Here is a 26417-nt window from a genome sequence, read left to right on the forward strand (position 1 = left end):
AAACAAAGCCTTTCTCCCTATCCTTGAATGAGATTAAAAAAAAGCATTCTTTCAAGAGCTCATAGCTCTTTACCCTCTCCTGTCACATATTTCATTACCCTTCCATCAGATTCAATATGTGGGTCTGTTGTGGGCTCATTCCATACTCCTACTGAATAAAGGAGAACACTGGTAATAAATGAAGCCTGGCTTTATATCCCTTTACCTCCAAAGTAACAAAGCAGAAATGATTAGTCATGCAATTAAGTTTTTAAAACATAGCTCTCTGTTTGCTTAAGGTAATTTTACCCACCTTAAACAAAAAAGACCCCTAATTAAAATTAAGACAAAGATTTTACAGAAGAAAGATTCATGTGGAACAGTTTGGTAAATTACATGTTTATTTTTTTTTCTCCTCAGCTTTAGTGTTGAGCACAAAGCGCTTTGAAGTAGTTATTGTGAAACATGTTTTATAACATTGCCATTGAAATGTACTTTGCTTCCTTCAGACGTTACAGCAGCTAACAGTCCCTGTGTTTCATCTGCAGATCATTGCTCACACATCCAAAGGAACACAAAACAAAAAATGGTAAGGGTATAAAGTATGTACAAATCAGCTACACCAAAAAGTGACAAATGTATACATACAGTAGGTGAGGGTGAAAGGGACTGAAATGTAGCCTTAATTATCTGTCAACTGGTTGAAACAATCAGGATAGCTAACAGACAGATTTCATGAATGTTATGATTAAAAACAGCCTAAAAATGGCCAGGGATTTGCAGAATCAGAGCTGTTGTGCCATGCTAAGACTAATAAAAAGTGACTGTCCCATGGGAATTCAAGACATTTTCCCATTTAATAACTAATAAAAGGGTCTAACCTAGGGAACTTGTGGCTTGAGTGCTTGGACATATGGAAAGAAAGTGGATAGTTTAGTAGTGCTGAAAAGCAGGTGATGGGAAACTATTCCTGTTACAAGAAGAGACAGTTCTTTAAGTTAACAGGGCAAAATGAACACATAGATCTGTCAGTAAATATGCCAGCACTCTTACTGAAGAATCCACTGCATTCTTAGAATACATCTCTTAAGTGTCTCACATACCAACAATGTAATTAATTGACACGGCATATCTCTGGAACCCAGTATGTGTAAATCACTGAGGGGTCTAGACGTGGGCAGGTGGTCTGTTGCCTAACTAGTGGTTTTAATTTTATTAATTTCCAAAAAGCCCCATATGAACTGGCAGTAATGTGAAATCAGAAAGGGATATAGTAATAATACTGGTCCCTTTCAGAACTGTCATGGAAATAGAGGGCTCTAGAGGAGTCTGAAAGGTCTAAAGGGCAGGCCTACACCTAAGCATATTATTAAGGAATCACAAATTAATCACATAGCTAAGAAAGGAGAAGCCTGTCTCTGATGTCTTTGGTAAGTTAAAGGTTCTCTTCATGTAGTGGAATAGTATCATCATCATTATTATTATTATCATCATCATCACTGATAGTAAACAGAAGAAATGGGAGGAGGGTAATTTTCTCAGAGAGAGACATTCCAATCCTCCTTGATCCAGCTCCATCATATGTATGTGTTAAGTGAGCATTCCATTCTGGACAGCTGTGAGAATCACGTGCTACAAACACTCTCCTTAGATGGCTAAATAACCCTTCTATTTCCCTGCAGGGATTTGAAGAAAGTATGTTAATTCTAGCACCTACAAAAAATCTGCCACTTAAAGTTTAACTTCACTGATGAAGCTCTCCTTTCCAAAAAAGATGGCTCCAAAGAGACTGTGGATATGAAACTCTAGCCATCCAAATCATGATGTGACTGGGGGAAATTATTCTCAAGATAAGAAATTGCAAACAATGGAACTTATAAGAAATTTGGAATCAGGTGTCTAGATAACTTAATAAAACCCAATCCATGTGCATGGAAGACCCCTGACCTTCATCTACTCTAAGGAGCCATGAAGCCATGTTTATACTAGACTACAAAGAAACAAAACCCAGAGCCCATGGGAACAGAATAGCCATTGAAGTTCTACGTTTCCTCCACATACACTTGTATCTGCACTGTAATCAGCTCCCTGGGAATGCATATATAAGACCCCAAAAAACTGGGAGGCTGCAATGGCCTTTGTCTGTCCCTGCAAAGTGGCTCTATTTCTTACTTATATGCAAGGGCACAGACTACATGCCCTCAGAGCTGCCTGAGTGTTCTTGGGCATAACTCACCAACCCTGAGATGCCCAAGAACCAGAAATCTACAAAAGGCATATCCACTCTTTCTAATCTGGTTCTTCCAATTTCCTCCAATCTTTAAAATGGGCCATAGCCCTCATAGCTCTAAACTTGCTGGTCTTCAAAGCCAGCCAGACCTTCTCTCCAGACTCTTTAAGTGGATGAGTTTCTCCCAAACTACACAGGTCCTTTCCCTGCACTTCAAAGGCTATAAAAGTGCCTCTACACTTCGCCTATCCTGGAACCTGCCTACCTGTGGTAGTGGGAAGCCCAAGTCCACTATGACTGGTCTCCTAGGCAGCAGTGACCACTCCTGGGCTCCCTTCTGCTGGGCTAGCTCACCTGCCAAGCTCTGGATACTGAACAGAAGTAGATGAGCCTGCATGTGATACAGCACCTGTCATGGGAACCCAAGGCATCATCTGTTCTTCAGAAGCCTAGATGAGAAGCATTCATGGCTTGTGAACTCCTCTATGCAGCTGTTGCTGTTGGCTTGGAAATGTCCTTCAGGCAAACTTCCAGGAATAGGGCGAGATTCTGGGGGGCTGTTTTGAGTCCTGGGGTTGGGCTTTCTGCTTGAACACCATGGCTTTGGGACAGGAGGCAGTAGCTTATTAGGCTGATCCAAGAGAGCTTGACAAGATGTGTCTGAAAGAGGAAATGTACGGCGCTCCCAGGGCTGGACTATCTATGAGACAGGAAAGTAAAGAGCATTAAGGGCACAAGATCAAACTATCTTAAAAGAAAAAACAAAACAAAACCAAAACCTCCACTTTAAGAGCTCACAGTAAAATAGTTAAAAGTGATATGATTTATAAAGAAACTACACCAACTACTTTTAATCTTTTTTTTTTTTTTTACACATTTGGGGTTAAGTCACTTGCCTAGGGTGACACAGCTAGTAAGAGTCTGAGGCTGGATCTGAACTCAGATCCTCATGATTCCAGGGCCCATGCTCTATCCACTGTGCCATCTAGCTGCCACAGCACCAACTACTTTTAAAAGAATAGGCAAGGGGCAGCTAGATGGCACAGTGGATACAGCTCCAGCCTTGGAGTCAGGAGGACCTGAGTTCAAATCTGACCTCAGACACAATACTTACTAGCTATGTGACCCTGGGCAAGTCACTTAACCTCGACTGCCTCACTCCCCCCAAAAAAATAAATAAGATGCTACAGTAAAAGGTGGTGGACAGTCATGGAAGAGAGAGAGATATGAAGAATGAGTAATGAGAGGACATAAAAAAGACAAAAAAAAATCAATAGAGAGTGAAGCACACGATGGGGGAGGGGAGAAGGTAAGTGAAAATAAATGGAGAAAGAGAAAGACTTCCAACATTTTTTATCTTTTGGTCTTTATATTACTCCAAGACTTTTAAAACCACTATACTCTAACTTTAGAAATAAATGGAAACAAGTAATGTCTTTTGGTCATTTACCTTGAAGGATACATAAAATTTATGTAATGAGGATGACCACAACAGAAAACCAAGTATAGCAATACTCATTAATTAAGCATCTATTAAATGTGCAAAGCACTACACTGTGTATCGCACCAAGATGAAAACGACCAAGCCCCTGCCCTCAAAGAGGGCATTCTATATTTTACACTATGGGAATTGAACTTCTAGACATCTACAGGCAATATATACTTTAAAATGGCTATGGTGTGACCATCTTTTACAGTCTCATCCTCAGAGCTCATCCTTAAACCCTTTTTGATTTGGTTTTGGGCAAGGTAAAATAGAGGTCAAGGCAACTGCTTAGATTGGAAGATACTAAACACATTTTTGCTGCAGCATTTGCAATTATAGAGCACTGAACTTGTAAAAGCAACAACAGATGGTTTCTTCATGAGGGAATGACCACAAGAAGATACTAGAGGTAGTTGTAGTGCCACCTAAGTTATCTGAAATATTGCAACTTCAGAAAAGCAATGGTAATCCTTACCTGTGCTGCATCATCACCGATATCAGTGGTAGTGGAACAGGTGTCTTCACTGCAAGAGGATGGCACTGGAGTCCTGTCCTTGATGGAAAGAGACTGCAACAAGCTGCAAGGTTCAGGGCTAGAAGTTCCAGCAGAAGAATGGGCCAGATCATTAAAATTATGATATGCTGTATCTGGAGATACTGGCTGGGACACTACTAGGCTTGCGGCAGGGACAGGCTGAGCTCCTCGGCCTTCGCCTTTATTGGAAGATCTGCTAAAAATTATAATGTGGGAATCGCCATCAGGTTATTCATAACAAAACCCCAAAATTAGCTGCTCAGGCAACTGTTAACTTTATTATCAACCTAAGGGAAAAAAAAAACCCAGAACAAACTTTTCCTCACAAATTGAAAATCCAATTAGATCTAGAATCATGGATTATTAAAACTAGAAGAGCTTACAACTTATATATCATTTAGTCAAACATCATGATCTTATTTTTTCTCGTGTTATTTTAATTAACTTTTATTTATATAGGTATATCCAGTTGCTTTAGGCCCCTAGGGTTTTCTTCCCTAGGCATATAACAAAAGTTTGGAATCTTATAACACCTTAATTTTCAACAATGTGGAAACTGAGGACCAGAGAAGTTCAGTGACTATTATAGACTATTACAACTAATTAATTCTGTCACAACTAAGTAACAGAACCAGAATGAAAACCTAGATCTGACTCCTACAGTCTCACTTTTTTCCCATTAACACTTACCTGTTGCCTCGTCTATGGGAAATAGCAGCTGCTGTCCAGGAATCCCAGCGTGCTCTCTCGAGCTCCTCATACCTGGTGTGACGGTTCCGATAAGCATCATCAGATGTGTCTTCTAACTAAGAAAAAGAAAAAACAAACAGATTCAGTTATAATGATGACACATAAAATATCAAAATTCTCTGGATCATAAAGCATATGATTTTACATCAGGAAAACTAACAAACACTAGAGAGCACAGTGCTACCGACCACAATATGTGTTAAAACATCTGACACGTCAGTGACAGTTCAAGAAAAGCAGATACAGGGGTCCTACAAGTCCACAGGAGCTAAACAATCATCATTTGAAATACATACCAGTGAGTAACTACGAAAGAGGAGTAAACACTTCAAAACCTTGGTGGGTGGATGAAGACTACTTCTACTCATGTTGATCTCTAATCTGTGACTAAGGGGCATCACATTAATACATAAGGTGTCACAATATGGTCCTACTGGACATTATAATGTTATCCACGATACTCAAGTTATATCCTAACACCTCACTGCATTAGAGAGGTGACCCTGGATTCTTGAAGGCTCTGTCACTGCAGTGTAGACCCTGGCAATATTCTCCTAAGCTGGAAGTTTTGAGAAGGCATCCAATGACCAGTCTAGCTAAGTTCAGAGAGGTTCAGCAACATTTTGACTACATAGTCATCAATGTTTTTTGGCTGTAGAAACTTCAGAGGCCTACGTTATGTAAGGGTTGTGTTGTTAATGTGAGGGAGTACCCAGACCAATGAACTTATAGATCCTTAAATTACTGATTTATAATTAGGGACAAATATTTTCATTTCTCCATTAATGAGATCATGTGGTATTAGATGATGAGGAAAGAATGAACTTTCAGGAAGGGGGTATAAAGATTTGACCATTAGTATGACAAACTATAGTGTCACTTTAAATTCAGGCCTCTCGATGGGCTTTCTCTGACTTTGTTTTGGTCACTCACAAAGGAGAACCCCACATGAAGGTTTGGCTCATTATTAAAGCTCTTGGTTTAGAGGGCTCTTAGTGACTAGTGAAGTAGAAATGCCTTTACATTTTAAACAGTTTACATACACATACAAGGCTGCAGAGTTTGATAAAGAGTAAGATTAGAAGCTCTTGTACTGCAAGAGCAGCAAAATAGTCTCTTTGACATTCTATAGAGAAGACAGGTACACACTCTGAAAACCAAGGAAAATGAAAGCGAGCAATATACTTAAAGGACTATTTCTCTGATCAATTGCCAACTGCTTTCTTGTGTCCCCACAAGAACACAACTCTGATAATGTTTCTTTTATTTGCCAACCAGGATTTATTTTATGAGCACTCAAGTTTATCAATGTGCTAGAAATTTACATTGGCATGAATAGAGCACATGCAGTTGACAGTATTCAGGAAACAGGGTGGCACAGAGGATAGAGCACTGCGCTTGGAGACAGGAAGTTAAAATTAAGTTCAAATCCAGTCTTGGATACGTAATAACTACATGACCCTAGGCAAGTCATTTAACCTCTGACTCACTTTCCTCAACAGTAAAATGGGGATAGCACCTACCTTCCAGGACTGTTGTGAAGACCAAATGAGATAATATTTGTAAAGTGCTTAGCTCAGTTCCTGGTACCTAGTAAGCACTAAATGCACACTTATTTCCTTTCTATCTATTAACACAATAATTCACCTTCAAGGCCTCCTGTGTCTCAAACCCATATAACTTATGTGCTTAAAAATGTCAGTACACAATTAAGAAACAAGTTAGTATTTGTCAGCAACCTTTGCCAATCCACTTTAAGTTTATTTAAATAGCCCTGACTTTATAAAGAAAAGAGCAGAGGCCAAGAACATAAACATTCATGTGCTTGCTAGTATTCTCTTACCTGAAGAAATAATGGCATTTTTTTTTTGGGAAAAGAAAACAAATAAAAAACCCCAACCAATCAACCACCAAAACAAAATCCCCCCCAAAATCCTAAAAAGAAAACGAAACAAACAGGGCAACGTTTTACCTTTATCTGTGTTCTACCTACTTACTGATTAACCTAAAAAAATATGTAACCGGGTTGAATGAACTGCTTTTGTTTGGCAAGTCAGTTTGAGTGAAAATCTTAATATAATTTTGTATTTTAAATATACAAACTAACTTAGCCGAGGAAAGGCATATATCCAATTTTCACTTATTGGCTCTTAGTATCATTGATTTGAAGGTGTAGGGGTCCTTAACAGTCTCCTAATCTAACTACCTAATTTTAGAAATGAAGAAAATAAGAATAAGGTTAAGGAACTTGCCTAATATCACACAGATAATAAGCAGCAGATGTGTATATGAATTAAGGCTTTCTGGTTCCACCATACATCCTTGTTAGGAAGAACAAGAAAAACCCTCTATGTTACCAATGCTAAATAAAATATATGTTGTTAATTCTTACTTCTGAATCCATCTGATTTAATGTCTCTTTTTCTTTTGATTCAACCAACCGCCAACTAAAGAAAAGAGAACACAAAGGATTATGATAACAATCAACAATAGCTCAGGGCCTCTCACCACTACTCATCTTTTCTCTTTCCTCTCAGGACTGAGATAACATCTATCTTATCTCATCACGGAGATAATAGGAAGCCTAAGTGAGGAATGAAAGGCTTTGTGGAAAATTGCTAAACATTCAGCTTACTAAACCACCCCTTACACAATCCAACAAATTCATCAGGGTTATAGATTTCTCATGAACCCCCCCCCCTGCCCTGGCCTGGTCTCCCTCAGCCAACCCAAAATAAACTTGCCAGCTGCCAACTAAATTCATTTCAGATAGTATTAGGCTATCCTCTAGGGTGATAAGTTTCTTTAAGAAAAGACTTATGCCAAATATAACCTTCACCAACAAGGTGACACTAGATTGATTATAGATCAAACATTTATGTTCATCAGTCAGTGCTTCAAGGTAATATAAGATAATACAATGATTTTCATTATTTTTATGATTAAGAACAAGAATGGCAATTTAATTAAAGATAAGAAGCCCTTATAAGTAAAATGATAAATACATAATCTAAAATTTTCAGTCATTCCTTAATTGGCCGATGAATATTTAGAAAATAAGCAGCAAAAGGGACAGTTAAGGTATTGACAAGGGGAGAGGACAAAACAGAAAATAAACAAGGTGATGAAAATAAAAGAAATGGCCCAAAAGAATGGTGATAAAATGAAGAAAACCAAGATAATGCAATCTATAAGACAGACAATTAATTATTAGATTAGATGATTATATCCTCTAGTGAGATTTCTGGGTCAAATAGAAATACTTTTACTTAAGATAGTGGGTTTGTCATTTCACAGATAAAGATTTAATCCCATTATTCCACTTCTAAATTCCTACTGACACCTATACCACTCTCAAATATAGTATCTTCTTTACCATTAATAAGCACATTTTTTTTCTAAATTGCAAACCAACTGTTATACCTTGGAGTCAGGATCTCTTTGTACTGTAATTTCTCAACTCGAGCAGCAGTTGCCATGGACATAGGAATTACAATGTTATCGATATCATAGGAGTTTTCTGATCGCTTCTTCTTTGAGGTTTGCTTCAGTATGAGTCCCATGTGGCAGAAATGTAAAAGTTGTATCATGACATTAGCACCAAATAAACAAATTAGATGTGAGAACTAAGAGAATGATTTAGCATATTTATCTATTACTTGTGCTTTCATTTGGCTGACTGTTTCAATTCACAATTGACAAATTCTAAGAGAACCATAGGAGAACTTGGAAGAAGTCTATGAGTAAACAAAAGGCTAGTTTAGCACTTTCCTGAGTTAAACTTCAAGAGGGCCAATATAACGGTTTAGGAGTCCATAGGTCCACCCCTGTAGAACTGAAGAGAGTCTAGCTACTTCTACTAGTGTCTAGAATGGTTGAAAAGCTTGGCTGTATAATAACTGATAGGGATCTCTTTTTATGCTTAAATGAACAAACAGGCCAAAAACAAAAAATTACCGGAGTTGACAAGATGCCTTGTAGCCTGATATTGGTTGGCCCAATCTAAAATAGATTTTGAAGACTTGTATTTAAAGTCCAGGGACTTTATAAAAACTCAGATATATGTTTCCAGGTCTTCACAGATTTCCACAAAAAAATTTTTTAATTAAATTTTTGTTTTTGTATCATGCTTATTTCCCTAAGCCTCTGGGCCCTGCATCTTCTGCCCTCTACACAGCATTTAAATGCTTCCTTCTAACAAAGAAAAACTGTTTAGCCAAAAAAAAAAAATCAATAGTGACCTCATCTGACAGTATGTATGACATTCTTCTCCTATATGGTGCTAAGGGTTTCACTGTTTCTTCTCTAGGATCAAGACTGACTTCCCCAATTGATAAATGGTCAAAGGATATGAACAGATAGTTCTCAGATGAAGAAATTAAAGCCATCTATAATCATGTGAAAAATGCTCTAAATCGTTATTGATTAGAGAAATGCAAATCAAAACAACTCTGAGGTACCACATCACACCTATCAGATCGGCCAACATGACAAAACAGGAAAATGATAAATGTTGGAGAAGATGTGGGAAAATTGGAACACTAATACATTGTTGGAGGAGTTGTGAAATGATCCAACCATTCTGGAGAACAATTTGGAACTATGCCCAAAGGGCTACAAAAATGTGCATACCCTTTGATCCAGCAATAGCACTTCTAGGGCTATATCCCAAAGAGATCAAACAAATGGGAAAAGGACACACATGTACAAAAATTTCATAGCAGCTCTTTCTGTGGTGGCAAAGAACTGGAAATTGAGAGGATGCCCATCAATTGGGGAATGGCTGAGCAAGTTGTGGTATATGAATGTAATGGAATACTATTGTGCTATAAGAAATGATGAACAGGCTGGAAAGACTTATATGGTCTGAAACTGAGTGAAGTGAGAAGATCCAACAGGACTTTGTACACAGTAACAGCTATGCAATGACTAATATTGTTAAACTGAACCCTTCTCAGCATTACGAGGATCTAAGACATCTCCAGAAGCCTCGGGATGGAAAATGCTGTCCACATCCAAAGAAAGAACTACGGACGTCGAATTGCTATCACTTATTTTTACCTTCTTTTGAGTTTTGTTTCATCTTTCTGAGGGTTCCTCCTATTGGTTTTAATTTTTACTTACAACTTCACTAATGTGAAAATACGTTTAATGGGTATGTAAATGTAAAGCCTATATCAGATTGTCTGCTGTCTTGGGGACAGTGGGAGGGAGGAAAGAGGAGAAAAATTTTCAACTCAAAAGCATATGGAAGTGATTGTTAATAAATCAAAATAAATTTTAAAAATTTTTTAAAAAAAGACAAAAAAAAGACTATTATACTTACTTAGGATTTGGTTTTCTTTTTTTTTCTTTTCCTTTGTTCCCATTTAGATGATTGCACTCACTGTGTAATGGTCACTTGATTTTGCAGTAGTCCCTATAAGTCACTCCATGTTTTTCTGAATTTCTCAGATTTACTTATTACTCCATAATAACATTCCATTATATTAATAAGATACAAAGCCAAGATGGATAGTTAACACACTTCATTAGTTAGGATGTAAAGAGATCCTGACAGGCTTAGCTTGTATAGCTGCTAGAATAATGGGCTGAATGTATTAGGATTAAATTTAATAAGGATAAATGTGAAGTTTTGTTGGTAGATTAAAAAACCTGACTCTCCACAGATGAGATAGGGGATGCATGAGCAGATAACAGTTTGTCTGAAAAAGATATGAAGATTCTGGTGGACGGCTAAAAGAAGCTAATATGATCTTGTATTAGATTAAAAAAAATGCAGCTCCTAGGAATAAAGTGGTGATAGCCCCTCTGTATTCTTCCACGGACAGACATGGAGAATACTGTGTTCAGTTCTGGCCACCAAAGGTCAGCAAGAACACTGATAAGCTAGATGAGGTCACTCAGGACAGTGAAAAGTCTTGATTCCATGCCATATGAGAATCAGATGACAGAAACAGAAATGAATAGCCTGAAGAAGAGAACTTGGGTAGGGGGGTGGGTGGGAGGGATGATAACTCTGCTCGAGTATTTGAAGGACTGAAATGTGGCAGAGGGATTAGACTTTTCTGTTTGACACTAGAGGAAAGCATCAAGAGTAATGTGCGGGAGTTGCAGAGAGGCAAATTTAATCTGGATGACAGGAAAAACTTCCTAACAATTAAGGCTACCCACAAGTGGAATGGGCTGTCTCAGGAGGCAGTAGATTTTCCCTTCACTGGAGGTCTTTACACAGAGGAAGGATGAACTTTTGTCTCTTCGTGTTGTGATGCAGATTCTTCTCAGGTACAAGTTTGGAGTAGACAGCTTTTTAAGCCTTTCCTACTCTGAAATGCTGTGATATACTGCAATCTAATTAGCCATTTCCCCACAAAGCAACACTTACTTTGTTTTCAGTTTTACACTATGAAAGTTCCACTATTACTATTTTGGTAGATGTCAGGACTCTTTGGGTATGTTTTTTACCTCCAATATCAGGGTTACTGGATCAAAGGGCACAAACTTAGTGACTTGTCTTGCATAATTACAAATTGCTTTCCAAAATAATCTGATCAACTTATAACTCAACCAGTACAAGAGTGTGTCTATCTTCACAAAGGTCCTCCCCAACACTCGCTGTTTTTGTTTTTTTGTCATCTTATGAAACCTCAGTGTTACTTTGCTTCCCATTCCTTTTACTACTGGTGATCTGTAGCATTTAAAAAAATGTGTTTACTAATAACTTCCAATGCTTCTTCTGAAAACTTTGTTCATATTCTTTGACCATGTATCTACTGGGGAATAGAAATCTCACATTAAAAGGCAGCATGGCATAGTGGAAAGAGTGTTAGATTTGAAGTCAGTGGAGTTAAGTGATGGGATACTACCTCTCACACTCACTAGTTGTTTGGCCATGGACGAAGCAATTAACCTGAGCCTCAGTTCTCTAATCTGTAAGCAGGAGAATAATAATATAAATGTGATAACTCACAGGGCTGTTATGGGGATCAAATAAAATTATATGTGTAATTACTCTGCAAAAGTTAAAGTAATATATGTCAATTATTATTTGGGATACCAAGCCAGAGTGGATAATCATGGATGGCATGGACAGGACACACTTAAATGTCAATTTCAAATAGGCAAAGGGTTAAGTCTAGCCATTGGACTTGGCAGGTTGTTGCGGGCTGTGTACAATTCCAATTTTGTCACAAATGAAAACGTTCTATGCTATAACTAGTGGGGAGGAATAGAGCAGGGAAAAGCACATCTCTGCCCTTAGCACCACATTACAATTTTCATCACAAGTGAGATATATTCAAGGAGCAGTCATGGATTCTTAAATATGAAATACATAGTTACTAAATAGTGAGGTACATGGTTACTAAAATAGAGATTCAAATTCGTACTTCTTTGTAGGCAACAGAAGCAAATGAAAGGGTGGTTCTGCAGTCAGGAGGTATTGTCCCTGACATATACTAGCCATGTGATCACGTATGTCTCTGTGGCTGGAAGCTGCAGAAAAGACACCATACTGACCCTCACAGGGACTTTCCACAATGATGAGACCACAGGTCAGGACCAAAAAACATATGCTTATAAGAATATTAATCTGTGGACTAATACCAATCCAGTAACAACTTTTATATGGAATGTTACAACTATATGGATATCCCCAGAAATCTTTTCATGATCTGAAACTGAATTACAATTGCATTATTTGACGGTCATTTTAATTTTAACCATGACTCACCAAGGCAGAACTGGTTGAGGGCTGGCTGGATGATGGTGCTGTACAACTATCAACAATATAAGGTGACAGACTGTGCTCTGAAGGACTGGGTTTCAGTGTCTGTGGGCTGGAGGCAAACATGTTAGGGCTGGCTGCTGATCCTTTAATGTGTCGTCCTTCCTTGTGAGGTGAATCTGCATGAGATCAGAGAATATCTATGAATTACAGAGGCATTTGTCAACTTTTTTTCAGTTAACAAAAATGCAAAGCAAATGGCTCAGGAAAAAAAGATGAAGGTAAAACAAATAAAATGAATATGGCCTTGTAGAGCTACTGCTTCTTGATGTGGCTCAGGATATAGCCTAGGGTTTGGGCAATAATTAGGATACAAATGGGATAAAAGAGAACAAGAGGGAAGGGGAAGTTATCAAGCTATCAAAGGTTCAAAGTAAGAAAGCATAACATTTTAAAATGAAAATTTTGCGTTATGATCCACAGCTGCAAAAATAAACACGCAAAAAATCTGAGTGTATATACTATACTAGCTGCAATGAGGCAGTATGGCATAGTAGACAGAGTTAGCCTGGGAGTTAAGAAGACCAAGGTTCAAAACTCTATCCTTGATTTACTGACTGATTCATTCAACAAATGCTCTACAAGCACTGGTTTTGTCAGGCATTGTATGAAGCAAAGTTGATACAGAGACAAAAATGAAACAGTCCCTACCCATAATGAGTTTACAGTCTATTGGAGAAACAATATATACACAGTTAATTAAATTAAAATATATACAATAGGAAGTAAACCTTGAGGAATCAGAAATCTAAAATATATACAAAATAATAAGAAGTGAGCCTTAAGGAATTGGGAACTGGAGGTGAGGAGGACAGGCACTGACAACAGTGGAGAAAGCTTGTGCAAAGGCATGAAAATAGGTAAAGAGACAGAAAGTAAATAGGTCAGTTTGACTGTAGAGTATAGAGAACCAGTGAGGTAATATGCAACAAAATCTAAAAAGATGGGTTGGAGGTAGACAGTGAAAGGATTTAAATGCTAAATAGGAATCTATATTTCATCCAAGGTAGTGGAAGCTAATGAAGCTTTTTCAGAAGGGGAGTAATATGGTCACACCTTTTTTTTTTTTTGGACTGGGCCTGTGATTTTATTGGCATAGCAAGCTTCCAGTAGGGTACTTCCCTCTGTTAATGCAGACTAGCACTGACTTTGCAACTTTGAGTCTTAAGAGAGTTGATGGGAGTCACTGAAAAATTAAGCCGCCACTAAGGACCACAAAAAGAGTATGTGTCAGAGGCAGGACTCTAACCCAGGTCTTTCTGGAAAGAGTTGTTTTGTCATGCTACTGATCACACCTTTTTTAGGAATAATAATCTGTTAGCTATGTGAAGGATAAAGTGAAGAGTGAAGTGACTTGATAGGAAAACCAGTTAGAAAGTTAATGCAATAGTCTAGGTGATAAGTGAAGAGAGACTGAATTAAGGTGAGGGCAATTTGAATGTAAAGAAAGAAAAAGATTTGAGAAACATAGAGATAGAAACGATAAGACTTGGCAACGTACTGGATGTGAGGTGAAGGAGAAGAAAGTGTTAAGGATGGCTCTGAGTACAGTGATGCCTTTAAGAAAAATATAGAGGGTGGGCAGAGGGAAAGTAAGGATTCAAGGGAGAAAAATACCAAGCTCTTTTTTTGTACATGCTGGGTTTGAGACACCTGTAGGAGCCATCATATTGGAAATTTCCCATATGTAGATGTTCATACAAAACTGTAGCTTGAGAGAGAGAACTGGACTGGGGATACAGACCCAGGAGTAATCTGTATAGAGATTAAACGTATGGAAGTAAATAAGAAAGGGGGAGGTGCCCAGAGTAGAGCTCTTGGGAACATTCAAAGGTGGAAAATGATCCAGCAAAGGAGATTTTGAGAAAGAATGGTCAAAAAGTAGAAGAACAAGAAGAGAACAATGTCACAAAACCCAAGGGAGGAAGAGGGGTTCAACACTTTGGTCAACACTTTGAAAAGCAGCAAAGCTTAATTAGAATGAGGAAAAAGGAAAGACAATTCTATTTCTCAATTAAAAGAACATTGGGAGCATAGGAGATCTCATCTCAAACTATATTACAAAGCAGTTATCAAAACAACTTGGTACTGGTTAAAAAGAGAGCTCCACCAACAGGTTGGGCATGTAACACATGAAAACAAATGAACATATTAGCCTAATATTTGATAAACCCAAAGACCTTAGGTATTGTGTGGATAAGGATTCACTATTTAACAAAAACTGCTGAGAAAACTGTATAGAAATTGCAAAGAAATCAAAGAAAGAGAAAAGATATATATGATAAAAAATATTTATAGCATTTCTTTTTGTAGTTGTTGTTGTTCATCCTTTGTTCTCGAAGAGGACCATGACATCAGTAAGGAGATGTCATGACCGATGTCATGACTGGCCAGTGAGCTGGACTTAAGTTCACTTAAAGCTGTGCAAAGTTATGTCTTACTCTCTGGAGCCATCTGGGTCCAGTGGCAAGATACACATCAGGACAACTGGAGATGGCCCTGGATACAGTGGGAGACCTTGGACTTTTTAAGCTAAGGTCTTTCCCAGGTCTCACTTTGTCTGAGGCAATGCCCATTCAGTGATTAAGGCTAGGTCAAAAATGAGGCAAAGAATGGCCTCTTTTACCTAGTCAAAAAAAAAATCTATTTGGGAGGGGAAGAAAATAATTGTAAACTAAGGGGTTGGCTAAACAAATTATCACTTATGGATATAATGGCAGTAAATGGTTTCAGAGAAACCTGGGAAAATTTATATCAAATGATGCAGAGGGAAGTGAACAGAACCATGAAAACAATTTGTAACACATCAATACTGTAATAAAAGAACAACTGTGAAAGACTTAAAAACTCCAATCATTTGAAAAGTTAGACAGAGAACAAGATATTTCTTTTAGCTAAGCAGTTACAGTGGTCACCACAAGTCAAATAACCAAACAAGTAGTCTATCAGCTTGAGGAATTAACAAAGGAGAACCCTCCCCCACCAGCTTCTATGTTGTTCAAGGTACACAAACCAACCCTTGGACTGGTGCTTGGAGACCTGCTCAGGAATTTTCCTCTTGCTTAAGTTCTGCTGATATACTCCATTCCTGCCCTTATACCAAGGGCCAGTTGCAAGAGGCAGAAAACCTTAACTTTGCCTAGTCATGACTGGAAAAAGAGAAAGTATAAAAGAAGAGAGTAATGCACTGCCTATGGTGATCTGTAGCTTAAGGAAGCCCAAGAACTTGCCAAAAGTGTCCATTACTGCCCTTCCCATAGCCTACAAAAAGGGGCAGACACCGACTCAGACTTTTCAGAGAAACAAACAATGGAGAGAACAGGAGTAGGAGGCCACCTGGACTGAAGGAAAAGAGGGTGGCTTCCATCTGTTACACATAAAATTCCCTAATATAGCAGGAGACTGACACATCTTTGAAGTACAGTCTTAGAGGGTAAATTCAACATTAAGAGGAGAAGGATCAGAAAGTGAGCAACAGAGAACTATAAGGAAAAAAGACTAAAATCACCCAAGATCTCAGGAGGAAGAAAATTTAGTTAAAAGTCAAGCACAAAAGTTAAAAAGTATGGTAAATTAACAGGGAAAATGCTAAAATCAGAAGACTAGTAATGATATGTAAAAGATTATAAATTTCTCTAAATAAATGTTTCAAGACAAAGGAAACTGAACCAATGTCTAATAAACTGCAGAACTCTTTGCTAAGTGAAGATGGAAATGCAGGAAGATACTGCAGAATGGTTCAAGAGAGAGATTAGAATGAGGAGGGAAGAAGTTAGACAGGAACAAGTAGCAGAATTTATGGCACGGACATTAGCAATAATTAGAATAGAAAAATTTAAATTCATAGTGGTGAGGCTCTCCAAAGAAACAAAAGACAATAACAGACTGGAGTACAAATATATTGAAGTGAAAGACAAACTGGAAGAAGTAAAACATAGTTAACACTGAAAAAACACATGGTAAAGAACCAGAAACTGAGCATTTGCTTGTTAATTGGACAACAGATGAAGTTATGGTATACGAATGCAATGTAATACTATTATTGCACTATAAGAAATGATGAAGGTGATGGTTTCAGAGAAGCCTAAGAAGACTTCTATGAACCAATGCAAAGTGAAGTACAATGTATACAATAACAACAACAAACATTCTGAGAGATTTAGGAACTCTAAATCAATCCATTACTCAACAACCATTCCAGGGGACTCATGATGCAAAATGCTAGATAGGAGATGGATTCAGAGCATGGACTGTGGTATATACTTTTTTTGGGGAAATGGCTAATGGAGAAATTTTTTTTTATTTGACTACACATATTTGTAATGGGTTTTGTTTTTCTTACTTTCTCACTGAGGGGAAGAAGAGAGGCTAGAATTGAAAATAAAACTGAATTAAAATTTTTTTTTTTAAAGAATGCATGATCTCTATCTAGGTGGATGGAGTGCTAAACCTGGAGTCAGGAAGACTTGAACTCAAATCCAGCTCCAGACACTTACTAGCTGTGTGACCCTGGGCAAGGCATTTGACCTCTGTTTGCCTCAATTTCCTCAACTGTAAAATGACAAATATAAAATAAAGTAGTACCTGTACCTCCCAGGTCTGTTGTGAGAATTAAAGGAAATGATATTTGTAAAGAACTTAGCACAGTGCCTAGCACACAGCAGGTGCTATATAAAGGCTTATTCCCTCCCCGCTTCCTTTCCCCTGCAAGCAAAACACTGATTACAGAGACAAGATACATTGCAACAACTTAAGCATCACACCTCCCTGAGGAATATGATAAGTCAAAAAACCTAAACAAAGTAATGCAAGAAATAACAGAAGTAAACTGCAAAGAACTCCTAAATACAGAATACAAAGCTCCAATCAAAAAAGCCTGCAGAATGTCTCTTCCAAAAAAAATCTGATGGCTCAAAATAATCATCAGTAACAATGGAAATAGCAATTTTGGTTGAGTAGCAGACTCAGAAGCAAGACTAACAGGGCTGAGAAGTGAGCAGAAGTTGAAGAACTGAAGTCAAGGGGGAGAGACATCTTTTTCTAGAAAGATCTTGAAAAGGAGGAGTAATGGCAACAGCTGAAGGTTTTTTGAGAATGGGGAGACTTGGCTACATTTGTGGGGAGGAGGAAAGAAGTCATAAGTAAAGACTGAAAAAGAGAAGACAGATGAAGACTAGAAATCTCCCCCAGGGTCATTTTCATGACACTCTTCCTGAAATTTCTGCGAAGTTTATGCCCATATCATTGGCTAGAATCACATGTTAAATTTTTCTTATTTCATCTTTGAAACCCATAGAAAAGATTCTCCCCTTCATTTTATGGTAACTTCACAGATCAATGTCCATACTGGCCCAAATTGCCTCACAGTTCCTAGCATCATGGCTAAGACCCTTTATCTTCATTATCTTGAATAAATTAGGAAAAAAATTTCCCCACTAACTCAATCTTACTTTATTTTTAGTACTGAACTTCACCTCCCATTTACCACTCACTAAGAAGAAAAACACTCATTACAAATATGTATGGCTACACAAAATAAATGGCATTAGCTATTCCAAAAATAGAAAAAGAAAGAGAAGAAAACATGCTTCAATCTGCACCTTGAATCCATCAGTTCTCTATCTGGAGGTAGAAAGCATACTACATTATGAGTCCTTTGGAACTGTGGTTGGTCATTGTTTTGATGAGAATTATGAAGTCTCTGAAAGGTGATTACCTTTACAATATAGCTGTTACTTATAAACTGTTTCCCCCGGTTCTGCTCACTTCACTTTGCATCAGTTTATATAAGTCTTCTTAGTTTTTTTTTTTCTGAAGCCATTTCCTTCATCATTTTTTTGGGGGGGTGCTAGGCAGTGGGGTTAAGTGACTTGCCCAGGGTCACACAGCTAGTAAGTGTTATGTGTCTGAGGCCGCATTTGAACTCAGGTCCTCCTGAATCCAGGGCCGGTGCTCTATCCACTGTGCCACCTAGCTGCCCCTTCATCATTTCTTATAGCACAATAATATCCCATATGACATTCAGATGCCATAACTTGTGTAATTATCACCCCTCCAAATGATAGGCATCCCTTAGTTTCCAATTCTTTGCCACCACAAAAAGAGCTGTTATAAATATTTTTGTATATATGGGTCCTTTTCTTCTTTCTTTGATTTCTTTGGGTTATAGACCTAATAGGAGTATTGCTGAGTCAAAGAGTATACAAAGTTTAAAAGCCTTTTGGGCATAGTTCCAAATTGCTTTCCAGAATGGCTGGATTAGTTCACAGCTCCAGCAACAATGCATCAGTGTACCTGTTTTCCCACATTCCTACCAGCATGTGTCATTTTTCTTTTCTGTTATCTTAGCCAATCTCATAGATGTGAGACAGTACATCAGAGTTATTTTAATTTGCATTTCTTTAATTATTAGTGATTTAGAGCATTTTTTCATTTTGCTATTTATAGTTTAGATTTCTTCTTCTGAAATCTGCCTATTCATATCCTTTGACCATGTATCAATTTTGGAATGGCACTTATGAAAATTTTATCAGACAAACTTGATGCAAAGTCAGGAAAATTCCAGGCTCACACTTCTATTCTCCTTAACCAATAATTGTACTCAAAGATCCCCAAATGCAGATCTAGAAGCAAGAGGTTCAGATAGTACTTTGCTTGCCACTAATTGGCGTCCTGGAACCTCTGAAAAGGAGGAACCATTTCTAAACACAGCAGAGATAGTACTTTTCCTACACACACACAAAAAGAAGGAAAAGCTTTAAAGCCATGTTTGGAGCTATATCACAATCATACTGCCTCAATCTGGACATATTTCAATTTTCTCCCCTTGGTGTTCAAATCTAGACTCACAGACTTGGTAGTCATTTGTGTAGAAATAACTGAATGCATGGGAGTAAATAAAATATATGAGGGAAGAGTGTAGGGAAAGAAAAGAGAGGCCAAGGATAGAACCTTAGGGGATACCTAAATTAAATGGTCAGGAGAAAAATCAGGGTATGGCAATGTTATAAAAGCTAGGAAAGAAAGTATTTAGGAGGTAAGAGTAAAAAGCTATAAGGCGAGAGGGAGGAAGTAGGATGAAGACTGAGAAAAAGCAATCAGATTTTTGAGTAGAGACCGTGTATAACTTCTGAGGTAACAGTTTGAGTACAATAGTAAAGTTGGACACCAAAGTGCAAAGGGGTGACAACTGAGTGGGAGGTATAGAAATAGGATAGCAGGCAGGGAGCCTGCATGTACAGGGTGGCTGGAAGGCCGAGGTTGGGGAAGATATGATAGCATGGAGGGTGAGAGGACATCAATGATGATCTCGGGGAAGGTTTTCTCTTTGGGGAAGTGAAAGGTGAAGCCAAGAACAGTATCACAAACTCTCAATTGAATGATGTTGAAGTTGTTTATACAACTGACATACAAAGGTACATTCTATGCTATCAGCTTTTCAGCTCATGTGAGGTAAATGAGCAGGGGCTGAAGAAGGTCATCCCATGCTGCAAACAGAATGTTACTGGATGGCACAAATTCAGATCAAATGATGACATTTCAAGAAAAGATTCTTCACAAAAATTTACAAGAACATCTTTCAAATCAGGGCCTTGTTTTTCTGTTACTAACACCAAGCACAGCCACAGAAAGCTGCTCCATTCATAGGCTGGATCATGCATTACACAGACCTCAGGAAAGAGTTTTCCATAAAGTGCCTTTAGTGGTAATCAACTCAGGTATGTCAGAATCACAGGGTAAGACTGTGTTGAGTTCCTGTACATCCACTGCCTTTGGCTGAACAGTCCATGCACATAGGTCAGAATCGTTTAAATAAAGATGTAACTTTAAAAGAGGTACAGAAGATAAGAGAACTATATGCCACTATACAAGAAGAATTAAATGAAATATGCATTCAAGTATTAGACAGTGAGTAATTAGTAGAAAAATTAATAAGAGATATAGACTAAAAGAAGAACCTGGAGCAAGAAATAGAGCAAAGCCTCTAGTATCAGCAGTAACAAGCGGCGACCTGGAAACAGAAGAGAATGTTCATCTCTGTCAAGCTTTACGGACATTTTCCCCAAGCTGTAGATTTCTTCATTCATGTACTGTCTGTTTGAAAGGCAGGCAGATTTCTAGAAACTCCTGTGACATTGACCATAAATTCCATCTGGAGAGCAAATTAACTCTGATGCTAGAAAGCCCCAATTTTCCAGAAGATGATGAAACAAGATGTGGAGTTAAGCGTAAATCTCTTGACTTAGGGAACCAGAGACCACTCAAGAAAGCACAACTGTTACAAATTCATAATCAGTCTCTTAAAAGACATCATGAAAACAATGATCAGGAAAAAGAATTGACAAGCAGTATAGAAACAGAATGAAGATACAAAGAAACTGAAGGACAATAATGAACATCCAGAGTCACCAACATTCTGAACCTTTCATACAATTTTTCTGATTATCCCAACTGACCAAAGGGCAACAGAGAGTTTTAAAATGCTAATAACTGGATAAGTTCGAATAATTTTCTAAAGCACTGCTTCATATAAAATATTTTGGAAACTTGTTAAATTAGGAATGTGACAATATTTTTATTATAGTACTCTAGGAGTATGGGAAAAGTTAACAGTCATTTTCCAAGCTGCTTAGTTTTTGTAAATAAAAGCTTTTACTGAAACTACCAACCCACTTTGTAGATGAAATATTTCTGTAAAAAACCACCCTGAAGTTTTATTTTTAAATTGGTCTAAGAAATAAAGGCCACACTAAGAAGTTAAATAAAAAAAAAGTAGGACAGCAAGAGTAGATGCTTCTGTTCACAAGTCTGGCAGTAAAGTGAAGAAGAGGATAGCTTGAAGGCATAACAGACTTCAAAGTGAGGTTTTTCAAGGACATAGGAAAACTAGCATGTTCGTAGCCAGCAAAGAGTCAATAAATATGAAGAGACTGAAAAAAGCAGGAAGAAAAAGAACTGGAAGATAAGGGGAGGGAGGAGGAGTCAGTATCTAATAAACATTACTTTTCCAATGGTAGAAAGCTGAAGAATGGTTTTCAAGTTATTTTTTGGGGTCTGTGGAGAAAGGCATTAGGTGAAGCAGGAGACATAATGAAGGACCAAGAATGACTCCAGAAGACATTGCACAACATAACAAGGATGAAACTAAAGGAAGAAATGTTGTGATAACCAGAGATATATATTTTATGGTCAAGGGTCAATTGTTCCTGCTTGAAATGCTGTCGTGACATGTAGATAAGTTTACTCCTGGAGTAAAAATGATTGAAAAGCAACCAACAGTGTCAAGTAGTTTTGCTTAGTGGGAAAAAAAGCTGAGCACCAATTTCCTCCTTTTGCTCTGTCAGTCTCAAGGTACTATGAAGTAGAACTTACTGGTTGGGCTGAGAGATGGTGTTAGCACTGGGTATGTAGCTGTGAGAACTCGTGAACCTTTTATAAGCGGAGACATTTTCAGAGCCTCATATGTTAGTCGGTCCTCTTTCAGAAGGGCTTCAAAGTGCAAGTGAAGAGGGCTACCTAGATATATCAAGAGGAAAGATTAGATAATTTTTATGTACACAAAAAGAGCATTCTCCCCACAAGTTAAGGATAATATCCAGTAATAAAATTAGCATATGTTAGAAATTAATTAGTTTACAAGATCATTTTTTGCAATTAATATTTCTGGTCAAAGTTTTAAAAATTTGCTAGTGTCTAGTAAAAGGCTAATACAAAAGCTCTCTTCTATCTAATTCTTTTCTGAAAGCAAAACTACCATATAATGAATTTCTTCATGGCTGACTAGATACCTAGAATTCAAATAGCCAGGCAGGAGAAGTTTTATACAAGAGTCTTGTCTGGACAGACTGTAAAATTCCAAACTGTTTTCCAAAACGCTTGAACCAATTCACAGACTCAACAGAAATTAATTATTTTGTCTATTTCCTCAAAGACCAGCCAATATCGCATTAAAAATTTTTTAAAAGAATTTTGGGTGCCATTTTGCTGGATGTGAAGAGATCAAATAACAGTTATTTTAATATGCTTTCTCAATTACTATTATGAGAATTTTTCAAGATGTTTGAAAACAGTTTAAATTTCTTTTTTTGAGTACTAGTTATTAATATTCTTTGACCATTTTGCTAATGGTAAATGGCTCTTAAATCTCACACATTTTCTTCAATTTGTCATAGGCTTTGGAAGTCAGATTTTTTTTATTAGAAGCATTCTGCGTTTAGATTTTCCCCAGTTCATCTTTTAGTCTTATTTTGCTTCTGCAAAAATTTTTATCTTTACATAATGACTCACTGAGCAATTGCAAAGAACAGGATTAAAAGGCATCACCTAATAATTATATGATAGCAAGAAAAGATGAACTGGTCACATGGTTAAAATCGTTGTTGACAAGTGGACCCTGTTAACCTTGTAGTCTCCAAGAGAAAGCAAAAAAGTCCAGCATGTGGGTTGGACTCCTTGTGGTCTACTTGCAGGAATATACAGACAAGAGTCATATAGGGTGGGCAGGCAGGCAAGTAGATAAGAGAGAAAGTAGAATTTCTCCCTTATCCTTTTATTTAACCTCTTATGTTTAGGTTATACAATCATTTGGAATTTATTGTAGTATGTAAATTGTAGTTCTAAAAATAAACATCTTGCTAAATTACGTTAAAAAATTTCCCAGCAGTTCTTGTTGAATTTGGTATCCTTCCATCAGTAGTTCATATTCTTTTCTATTTTTTTAAGTGCCAAATGGTTTGGATGATTATTGTTTCTATAATATAGTTTGAGGTTTCCCCCCCCAACCTTTATCTAATGTATCCTATTAATCAACTTTTAAAAATTCTAGTAACTTATAGGTTTGAAAATTATTACATTTTTATATAATTTGAGATTATAATGGTAATTACTTCCCCTCTTATTTACTTTTTTCCCCCTAAGGATTTTTATCTTGTTCTCCACGTCAACTGTTATTTTGCCTAATTTTATAAAACATCCTTTGGCAATCTGATTGGCAGCATTAAGCTGGCATATTTAGATAGTAAAGAGCGTCCCCTATGTATAAAATGTATCCTCTCCTCACTTCTACCTCTTAGACCTCCAAGTTTCTTTCTAGGCTCAACTCACATGCCACCTACCGAAAGAAAGTTTTTCCTAATCTCTCTCCCTCTCTTTTTTTTTTGGCTAGGCAATGGGGTTAAGTGACTTGCCCAGGGTCACACAGCTAGTAAGTGTTGAGTCTCAGGCCAGTTTGAATTCAGGTACTCCTGAATCCAGGGCTGATGCTTTATCCACTGCACCACCTAGCTGCCCTTCCTAATCTCTTTAGCTGTTGATGTTTTTGCCTTTCCCAAAGTAGCCTAGTAGAAGTAGCAAGGAACCCTAGGGAATGCAGCATGTTCAAGCAGGTCATATGATGCCACTACTTTCTCTCAGACTCAGGTGGAGACAGTTCAGGACACTAAGCTGAAAGGCCCTCCTGAAAGGATAATAGCAGTTTCTCAGACACATATTTCCAGTCAGGCCCTCACAGCCATCATCCCTGTGAGGAACATTTGTGGAGTTATAACCTGATACCTGCCTCAGCAGGGGCTACAGCCTCAGAAAATAAAGATCTCAAGATCAAAAGCACTGTCACTGTCAAATGATTCAACATCAGAAATGGTTACAGCTTTATTAATGGAAATGATATTAACAAAGATACATGTTCATAGAACCCTTCTATCTGATTTAAAGCTGAATCTTCCTATAGGTACTGTCTCCCTTTATTAGGATGAGAGCTCCTTGAGAGCAGGGACTATCTTGGTTTTCTTTTTGTACCCCCAAGGCTTAGCAAAGTGCTCCTGTACATAGTAAGCAGCTAATAAATGATTTTTCAATTCAGTGGGTTTACAATTATGTAGCTTACCCATGTATGGGCTCTATTCATATAGAGCCTCCTTTATTCCTCTGAAAATTATTTTATAATATGTCTTGGTAGGTTAATACACATATTAAAATGTACTTTTGATGAGGGAAGGGGAGAATTTTAAAGTCAGTTTCTCTTTCTATCTCTACTTCTGGGTTTTTTATTTTTAAATTTATTTATTTATTTTTAGTTTTCAACATTCACTTCCACAATATTTTGAGTTCCAAATTTTCTCCCTATCTCATCCCTCTCCCAACTCCAAAATGACATGCATTCTTAATACCCTTTCCCCTAATCTGCTCTCCCTTCTATCTTTGCCCCCCTCTTCTCTTATCCCCTTCCTCTTCAATTTTCCTGTAGGGCATGATAGATTTCTACACCCCACTGCCTGTATATCTTATTTTCCAGCTGCACGTGAAAACAATTTTCTTTAACATTTGTTTTTAAACTTTGAATTCCAAATTTTCTCCCTTTCTTCCTCCCTACCTACCCTCATTGAGAAGGCAAGCAATTCCACACAGGGTATACACGTGTAGTCATGCAAAACACTTATAGCAGTCGTGCTGTGGAAAACTAACTATATTTCCCTTCATCTTATCCAGCCCCCTATTTATTCCATTCTCTCTTTTGACCCTGTCCCACCTTAGAAGTGTTTGCTTCTGATTAACCCCTCCCTCAGTCTGCCCTCCCCTCTATCATCCCCCAGCTCTCTTGTCCCCTTCCCCCCCTATTTTCTTGTAGGGCAAGATAAGATTTCCATACCCAACTGAGTGTGTATGTAATTCCCTCCTTAAGCCAAATCCAATGAGAATAAGATTCACTCATTCCCTCTCACTTTCCTCCCCCCTTCCCCTCTACTGTAAAAGCCTTTTCTTGTCTGTTTTGTGTGAGATAATTTATCTCATTTTACCTGTCCCTTTCTCCTTCTCCCAGTATAATCCTCTCTCACCCATTAATTTTATTCTCCAGATATCACCCATTCATTTTTAACTCACCCTGTGCCATCTATCTATCTATCTATCTATCTATCTATCTACATACATATAATTTTTTCCTTCCAACTACCCTAATACTGACAAAGGTCTCTCGAGTTACAAATATCATTTTTTCATGCAGGAGTGTAAAGAGCTCAATCTTAGTAAGTCCCTTATGATTTCTCTTCCCTGTTTACCTCTTCATGTTTCTCTTGAGTCTTGTATTTGAAAGTCATATTTTCTGTTCAGCTCTGCTCTTTTCATCAAGAATGCTTGAAAGTCCTCTATTTCACTGAATGCCCATGTTTCCCCTGAAGGATTATACTCAGTTTTGTTGGGTAGGTGATTCTTGGCTGTAATCCAATCTCCTTTGACCTCCTTCTGGGTTTTATTAAAAAGGCTCAGGTGCCTTGACCTCCAATTCAGGAGTGTTCTCTAAATATGAAGATCACTTATCTACTTGCCTGTCTGCCCATCCTATGTGACTCTTGTCTGTATGTTCCCATAAGTAGACCACAAGGAGTCCAACCCACATGCTGGACTTCTTTGCTTTCTCTTGAGACTACAAGGTTAGCAGTGACTGTCCACTTGTCAATAACGATTTTAACCATGTGACCAGTTCATCTTTTCTTCCTATCATACAATTATTAGATGAAGTCTTTTAATCCTGTTCTTTGCAACTGCTCATTGGTTAGACAGTGAAGCCTGTTCACAACCCATGGTGTGCTTCTCTATCGCTTTCTGTGTTGTGCTAATTTTTAAGTACTTAGAAGCAGCTGTATTCCATCTTCCA

The 26417-nt window shown here is 37.7% G+C and overlaps 1 protein-coding gene and 1 pseudogene across 3 annotated transcripts in view; one reads left to right on the forward strand and one right to left on the reverse strand.

Annotated features, from left to right (window-relative positions):
- Nucleotides 1-362: 362 nt before the first annotated feature.
- The window catches only part of LOC110217054 (KAT8 regulatory NSL complex subunit 1-like), a 174817-nt gene continuing 148762 nt past the window's right edge, over nt 363-26417 (reverse strand). For 2 of the 3 annotated variants that reach the window (XM_020999203.2, XM_020999205.2), the window contains 7 exons: nt 22139-22282; nt 12713-12885; nt 8404-8525; nt 7373-7427; nt 4921-5036; nt 4171-4426; nt 363-2909 (listed from right to left, as the gene is read on the reverse strand). In XM_020999203.2, coding sequence (XP_020854862.1) covers nt 2640-2909; nt 4171-4426; nt 4921-5036; nt 7373-7427; nt 8404-8525; nt 12713-12885; nt 22139-22282 — 1136 coding nt within the window. In that variant the 3' untranslated portion in view covers nt 363-2639. The remainder of the gene's footprint in view (nt 2910-4170; nt 4427-4920; nt 5037-7372; nt 7428-8403; nt 8526-12712; nt 12886-22138; nt 22283-26417) is intronic. The other variant, XM_020999204.2, reaches the window with a different exon arrangement.
- Nucleotides 17834-21186, forward strand: LOC144457030 (BRCA1-A complex subunit Abraxas 1-like; annotated as a pseudogene).

The sequence above is a fragment of the Phascolarctos cinereus genome, unplaced genomic scaffold, assembly GCF_003287225.1.
Source record: "Phascolarctos cinereus isolate Bilbo 61053 unplaced genomic scaffold, phaCin_HiC Scaffold_4;HRSCAF=312, whole genome shotgun sequence".
NCBI lineage: Eukaryota > Metazoa > Chordata > Mammalia > Diprotodontia > Phascolarctidae > Phascolarctos > Phascolarctos cinereus.